This window comes from Elephantulus edwardii, unplaced genomic scaffold, assembly GCF_000299155.1.
Source record: "Elephantulus edwardii isolate Elephantulus edwardi_28Jun2011 unplaced genomic scaffold, EleEdw1.0 scaffold00287, whole genome shotgun sequence".
NCBI lineage: Eukaryota > Metazoa > Chordata > Mammalia > Macroscelidea > Macroscelididae > Elephantulus > Elephantulus edwardii.
In genome coordinates this window covers 492,195-500,551 of record NW_006400037.1, presented here as the reverse complement: position 1 = coordinate 500,551, position 8,357 = coordinate 492,195, and the positions used below count along the sequence as shown (strand labels likewise).

Here is an 8,357-nt window from a genome sequence, read left to right as displayed (position 1 = left end):
TGAAAGAACAGTAAGCTCAAAAATATACCGTCTTCAAGTATTACTATCTTATTAGTTGGTCTTACTATATTTTGTCTTCAAATAGAATTTTGTTTTTCTTCTCTCTGGAAAGTCCTGTGTTATGAACTATGCCTGCACCGAGTTCTAGACGCAGCACGAAGGAACCATCCAGATGTGTAATTGTACAGAATAGACACACCCTCTGTGATCATTAAAACCTCAACTATCATGCAGTTTGCTCCTGGAGCTGCAGGACAATGAGATCAGCACACTAAAGGTCTCCTTGCTCTGGGACTTGAGACTGGAGTAATTTGTGAGCTGACCAGACGTGGAGGAACAGCGCGCGGGCTGGGCGGGTCACAGGGACTTCAGGCGGGTGCGTGGAGTCCCTGCGCAGCTCCTTGCCCAGGCTGCGCCCCAACGAGGCTGAGCTGCGAGCTGGGCCGTAGGAAAGCGCTCCGGAGTGCACAGCTGGTGGGGTCCAGAGCTGGCGGAGCCGCGGGCGCTCCTGGCTGGATTGCCAAGCGCACCTTGAATGGATCCCTGAGTGTGGCTCAGGACCAGATTGAGTGCAGAGGGTCCAGCGGGTCTCCGGGAACCTGAGGTGAGCTCTGAAGGCTTTCTATGAGCTATTCTGGGGTGATAGGGCTCTGTACCTGAGGAGAGCCATTGTGGGGACCTCTTATCCCCAGGAAGATTGACTAGGGGATCTGGCCTCGGAAGGGTTTGGGGTATCTCGGGAGCGTCTGCTCAGCTCCCAGCCTAATATTTGTGGATGACAAAAGAGGTCCATCCTTTTGTTCTTGTCCCCTGAGAAGTGGCACCTGAGGAACCTAAGGTCCTTGGCTCCCAGCACCCCTGTCTCCTGCGACCCAGTCTGTTAGAGAGAAAGTTTGCATCTCACTGTCCAGCCTGTCGATTCTTTCTCCCCTTCCTGTAGGAGCCACCCTCTACGCTCGCCCTCCAGACGCTGCTGCCAACCATGGAGTCCCCGGTGCAGATCTTCCGTGGCGACCTGGGCCCCACTCACTTCCCAAGCGCTAACAGCAACAGCGGGTTCCCAGGCTGGGCTGAGCCAGACAGCAACAGCAGCGAGGGCCCCGAGGTCGCGCAGGAGCCCGCGCATATCTCCGCCATCGTCCCCATCATCATCACTGCTGTTTACTCCGTGGTGTTCGTAGTGGGCTTGGTGGGCAACTCTCTGGTCATGTTCGTGATCATCCGGTAAGCGGGGCCTCCGGAAGGAAGTGAAGGAGCCAGTCTGGGGGAGACACTGTGCAGGGTCCCTAGGTCAATACATTTTCTTTTTTTATTTTTTTTGAGAACTCTTTGGCGGTTGTCTTTGAGTTTCACCCTGGGCAAAACCTAACCGCCAGAGGACTCTGAATGAGCTCAGAGGGAACTCTGTCTGCCTTTCTCTCTCTGACAACTGAATGTGGGAGAACTGGGGGGTGGGGCTGGTGCAGAAAGATAGGTTTTATATTCTCTTGGAAAGAAGATCTAGTCCTGTTGTGTGAGCTTTTGCTAGCTGGCTGTGCCACTTTGAACGATTTTGTTTTGCTCTTTGTAGTATTTCTTAAGATAAACGTCAGGTCTGCTGAATACAATAGAAAAACTATTAAAAAAATGCCTGTGACTCATCAGATAGGTGCTGCAGTTTGTGAATTGCCAATATACTACCTAGTGTTGTTGATATACATATGCATGTGCCTTCTAGTACCGAAAAGATCTCTATGGCAAAGTGGTCATGCCTTGAATTACCAACTCTTGAGCCCAGCTGTTTGAACCACTAGTTGCTCCAGCAAGAAAGATGAGATAGTCTACTTCCATAAAAATGACAGCCAGTGGAATTCTAGGGACAGTTCTGTTTGACCTAGAGGGTCACTATGAGTCAGAATCGCTCATAAGATAATGGGTCTGTTTGGTTTGGGTTTTGATTTTTATTATTGAATTGTCATACAATTTATTTAGGATATGAGTGATATTCCTAACTTGGTGGTTTTCAAAAATTTCTTTTCCATCATGGATTATCTTATTGTAATTTCCTTTTATAGAATTGTATTGAAGTCAACTTCTGGTAGAAAGGAAAAAAAATTCAAAATATGTCCAGATGTATAAGAATTTTCTAGTCACAGAAAGCTGACTAGAGATTCTGATTGGGGCTTTTAAAAACAAACAAACAAACAAAAAAACACAACACAACTCAGCATGGCCTATGAGATCATGTCTCACACTGTGAGAGATGTAATGCTTTGAAACTGCACTTGCTACTATCAGTAAGAAGCTTGCATATCTTTGAGAAGTCTCTGAGATATTAAAGGAAAGATACAAGTTTCCCCATTTGGGGACACCAAAAGGATGAAGAACTAATTTCTTTTCCTATTTTGACTTTAGCTTTAAAATAGTTTCTTTATTTATTATAATAATGAAGAACAATATCTATAGTAGCATAATCTTACTCTTGGAGAATCTCCGTAATAAAAATACCGCTTTACTTTTGTTTTCTATTGGAGAAAAAGAGCAGATATTTTTTGCCTTAAATATGTTTAAAACTACATTTGAAAACTCAAAATATATATCTTAAGTATCACTTACATTTACAATTTGGCCTTTAATCCACCTGTTACAGGAATTCTACCAGTGATTAAGCAAAGGCCACAGAAAAGGGATACTTTCAAGACAAACTAACCTGAGGACTAATGACCATTTGAGAAAAGACTACATAAAACTGGCAGAAAATCTTCAGTTTAAACAATATTCAGTATTATCACTGTATTTTTCATGCAGAGACCATATTTTTTATTAAAAAAAAGATACTTAAAGATATTGGTACAAGAGGATGGTTGTTGTTATTGTTGTTAAGTGCCATTGAGTCATAACTCATAACGACCCTATGAACGAAAGACCTGTATACTAGTATTTTCATCATTTCTCCAAGTTCATAAAGTTTCCAGAAGCAAGCTATTTCAGAAGTGGATGCCACTCCTGCTTCCAAGCTTGTTTTAAGTGGGAACTCCAGCAACCACTGTCTACCATGGGTAACCATTATCGCATTTGACACATCAGTGTCACAGTGTTTACCACCACAGCAAACATGAGTTAACCTCTGTACAGCAAATGGACAGACTAGTGCTATAGCTCTTAGAAGAATATTTGACCAACAACAATTAAAACTAGACCTGAGGGCCACAGATTAAAATCACCCACCTTGGGCTTGGTAGCATAACTTTGTATCCACTAGGTCAATGTAGCTCTCTCATTGTTGTTGTTGTTAAGGACAGCTCTGTGTTCACTCATATTATATTTAGTTGCTTGAGTAAAACAATTACATCTTATTGTTGCTTGATAGAATACTTGAAATAATACTTTTAAGAAGAGTTTCCTTATTGTTAGATAATGTCTTATATGACTCTGCATCTAGGATTAGAAGAATGAAGAATCCTAAAATATGCGAAAATACTTGGGACCATTAGACATGACAGAAAAAGAAAATATTGCTGTTAAGTATCGTCAAATTGTGTATGACTCCATGAACAACTTATCTAAACCTGGTCCTATCCCATGCCATTTTCCCAGTCTCTGATATATGCAAGACCATTGCTATAGTCATAAATTGGAGCTTTTATACCAATCCAATGGTAGAATTCTTAATTTCCATGAAGGAGATTCAAGTTTAATTCCTGGTCATTGTATTCACCTCATGGTTTGTCATGACCCATCTGTCATTGGGAGCCTGCATCATGCTATGAAGCTGAACAGATTTTAGGAGGGAGTCAGTTACACTAAGACAGGGAAGGAAGAAAGGCCTGATGATATACATTTAAAAGAAATCAAATTTGGCAATGAAACACTTATAGATCATAATCCAATCCTGTTGTGCATGATTTATCTGTGAGTCAGAGGTTAACTAATGATTGACAACAACTCTTTTGGGGAAAATCACAACACACACACACACGCCACCCAGGATATGACCTAAAGATTACCAGGGCTAAAAATTGCTAGGTGAGAATAAACTCAGCTAAGAAATGAAAGTAAGTCGATAAAATAATTATTAAAAGGATGGCATCCCACCAATGCACTTGGAGATTATTGTTGTTGTTGTTGTTAGGTGCCATCGAGTTGTGGACGACTCATAGCGACCCTATGAACAAAAGGCCTGAGCACTGTTCATAGAGTTTCTGGAGGCAAACCATTTTGCAAGTGGATGCCACTCTTGCTTCCAAGCTTGTTATAATTGGGAAGCTCCACCAAACACTGTCCACCATGGGTAGACCATAAATATAAAAATGAGTAATTTTAACGGTTATCTTGGAGTAATAATTTATAGCTAGTTTATAGCTAGGACGGTTAAAGATTATTTTAAATTTGCATAAAGAGAAAGTAATTGAAAAATTAAACCCAAAAATGATAGTTACTACATATGTATTTCTTTAGATCAGTTGAAGAAAGGACTGAAGAATTCAGAGAATACTGTATCAAGAGGCTCCTGCATGATTGTGAGAGCTGAGAGCAAGACAGGTTGTTGTATACCATCAAATCAGAACTAGTTCATTGCTGACACTCTGGCAGGTTTTCAGAGGCAGTTAATGGCACAGGTGGAGATTGCCCATCTTTCTTGCACAAAGGAGCTGGTGGATATGAGCCTGGTGCCTTCAAATTGGCAGCACAGCTCCTTGTCATTATGCAACCGCAACTCCCTAGGACAGGAGAAGAGGAATTCAAATGTTACTTTTATGATCAACATTGAGTGTGATGGATGTTGCTTGAAAAGCTAGAAGACAGAATAAGAACATCATTTGAAAGTGTCATACATGGCAAAGAGTTATTGGTTGGCTCAGTATTACAGATGATTCCAGAAAGGAAAATTTAGAGGCTCAGCTGGTTGAACATATGAAGAGGATTGCTAACTCTAATCTGAAGGAAAGGACAGAGCTGTGGAATAAGCTCTGTGTTGTTTTGAATTTGTTTGGGGTTGGCTTGTTTTGTGGTTGGTTTTGGGTTTTTTCCCCCTGGTCTTGGTAGTAGGGATATTGTAGCTAAAGTTAAATGGATGTTGGCTGAAAGCAGAGAGTAACAGAGCAAAGTCTACCTGTGTTTCGTTGATTATGCAAAGGCATTTGACTGTGTGGGTCACGACAACTGCCTGACTCTGAGAAGAATAGGAATCCCAGAACACTTGATCGTGCTAATGCAAAACCTATACTTGGACCAGGAGGCAGTTGTCAGAACAGAGCAAGGAAACACTGCATGGTTCAAAATGGAAGAGTGCATGCTAGGGATGTGTCCTATCTCTATACCTTTTCAACCAATTGCAGAACAGATTATCCGGAAGATTGAGCTGTATAAGAAGAAGTGTGGCATCAGTATTAGAGGAAGATTCATCAACAATCTGCGTTATGCTGATGACACAATCCTGATCACTGAAACTGAGGAGGACCTGAAGTACTTGCTATAGAAGGTCAAGAACTGCAGCCTTCAATATGGCTTGAGGCTCAATATCAAGAAGACAAAGATTCTCACCACTGGGTCAATTGGCAGCATCAGGATGGATGGTGAAGAGATTGAGATTATTCACAGCTTTAGTTTGCTTGGCTCCACAATCAACACTCTTGGCACCAGCAGCCAGGATATTAAAAGGCATATTGTGATGAGAAAGTCTGCTCTTAGAGACCTCTCCAAAGTACTGGAGAGCAATGGTGTCACTCTGGAGACTAAGGTTGACCTGATACAGGCCATGGTCTTTGAAATTACTTGTTATGCATCAGAGAGCTGGACAATGACTAGTGATGATAGAAGGAGAATTGATGCCTTTGAGCTGTGGTGTTGGAGAAGGGTATTGAATATACCATGGACTGCTAAGAAAAGGAACAAGTTCATCCTGGAGAGGGTTAAAACAGGCTGCTCCTTGGAGGCAAGGATTCTGAAGCTTCATCTGACATACTTTGGACATGTTGCAAGGAGGGACTAGTCCTTGGAGAAGGGTGTCATGCTTGGGAGGGTGGAGGGACAGGGACAGGAGAGAAAGATCCTTTATGAGGTGGATTGATTCAGTGACTGGAGTCATTGGGGTAGGTGTGTCGGAGACCGTAAGGTTGGCACAGGATAGAGCAGGGTTTAGGGTTATTGTACATAGGGTCTCTATGAGTCACAGGTGACGTGACAGCACATAACAACAACATAACACCATCTAAATAGTTTTTCCCACCTAGACTGTTGCCTAGTGATTCCTGAAGACACTGACACTTTCTAAGGTTCTCATCATTTCAATTGCACCAACTATATTGATTCCCTCATACTTTTATTGTTAGTTGCCATTCCATCACTTTTGAGTTCTAATAACCCTGTGTATGCAGAGTAGAACTGCTCTGTGGGATTTTCAATGCTAAGTAAAACCTTTTAGAAGCAGCTCACCACATCTGTCTTCAGAGCCTTCCCTAGGTAGACTTGAACTCCTAAACTTTCCACTAATAATTGAATACTTAATCGTATGCATCACTCAGGGACTACTCACATTGAGACATTTTAACTTGTAATGAATTTAACATTTCAAATATTTCTTCTACTCCTCTTTTTGTTCTTTGTTGTTTTCAAACAGACATTACTAACTCAGCCCTGGATCTACCTGCTTGGGTTTTGATATCTCATTTGATGTGTTTGTAGTTGTACGCAGAAGGCTAATCTCATGATTTCTTAACTTCCACATGTCCAGGCCTCTTTACTACATACCAGGTGTTCATATAAACCCATACCCAAGCCTCACTTGTCCTTTGACATCTCATAATTATCTCTAACCTTCTGCTCATGGAGGGCCTATCATTTACTTTTCAAAATAATTGATATTTAGTGAAATGGAGAAGAATGTCAATTGGTCTTCTGAAGAGCAGCTGGTGGATAAAGTTGTTGACCTGTCAGTTATCAGTTTTATAAGTCACATACTACTTCCACAAGAGCTCTTTCTATGTCAGACAGGTAAGCTAATGACTTCAAGTTAATTATTTTTTAACACTCTCAACTACAAATATATTACCGTACTCATTTAACAGATGAGGAAAATGAGGCTAAGAAGGACTGTATAAACTGTTTAAAGTCACATTTAGCTAACTTATGGGCTGCAATGACCCAGCAGCCTAACTCCCAAGCCTGTGCTTTGACATGCTATGCATTCCATGTTCTACTTCATTCATTATTTTTTTAAAAAAAAGCAAAACAAAGCTCTTTCAGAAAATGTAAACCATGAAACAATATCATTAACATCACACGTATGTTAAATCTTGCTGAAAACTATTAAAAACAGTTGGAACATTGATGGTAACTGCTGGAAACTCAAGCTAGATTCACAGGATGTTGGGAAAGAAGAAATATCTAATTTCTCCAACAGAGTAAAAAGGAAAGCCACAGACTGGGAAAAAATATTTGGTAATGACATGTCTGCAAGGAGACTTATATCTAGTATTTACAGAATACTCCAACAACACAACAAGATAAGAAACAACCCAGTCTCAAAATGGGCAGAGGACATGAACAGACACTTCACCAAAGAAGACATTCAGATGACGAACAAACACATGAATAAATGTTCAAAATTCCTAGCTCTAAGAGAGATTCAAGTCAAAACAAATATTAGATATCTTCTTACCCCAGTAACAGCAGCAAAATTCAACAGAGTAGCAAACAACAAATGTTATTGAAGTTGTGGGGAAACTGGAACTCTTATTCACTGTTGGTGGGAGTGTAAAATGGTACAACCACTATGGAAGACATTATGATGCTTTCTCAAAAAGTTGGAAATAGAAATACCATTTGACCAAGCAATTCCATTACTGGGACTATACCCCCAAAAGAAATCAGAACTGTCACCCAAAGAGATATATGCATCCCTATGCTTATTGCCGTGTTGTTCACAATAGCAAAGAGATGGAAGCAAACTAAGCGCCCATCAAAAAACAAATAGAGAAGTTGTGGTATATTCAAACAGTGAAATACTATGCAACTCTGAAAACCAAGGTTGTTGTTGTTGTTGTTATGTGCCGTCGAGTCATTTGCGACTCATAGCAACTCTTTGTACAACAGCCCTAAACCGCGCTCTAGCTTGTACCAATCTCATTGCCTCTGACACACCCATCCTGATTACCCCAGTCACTGAATCAATCCACCTCATAGAGGGTCTTCCCCTCCTGTGCTTGTCCCTCTACTCTACCCAGCATGATGCTCCTCTCTAAAGACATGTCTCTCCTTACAACATGTCCAAAGTATGTCAGGGGAAGCCCCAGAATCCTTGCCTCCAAGGAGCAGCCTGGTTTAACCCTCTCTAGGATGAATCGGTTTGTTTTCTTGGCAGTCCTTGGTACATTCAA

The 8,357-nt window shown here is 41.2% G+C and overlaps 1 protein-coding gene across 1 annotated transcript in view; it reads left to right on the top strand.

The window, feature by feature from the left end:
• Window positions 1-982: 982 nt before the first annotated feature.
• OPRK1 (opioid receptor, kappa 1) overlaps window positions 983-8,357 on the top strand; it is a 71,422-nt gene continuing 64,047 nt past the window's right edge. Inside the window, exon 1 of the mRNA XM_006900525.1 lies at window positions 983-1,224. Coding sequence (XP_006900587.1) covers window positions 983-1,224 — 242 coding nt within the window. The remainder of the gene's footprint in view (window positions 1,225-8,357) is intronic.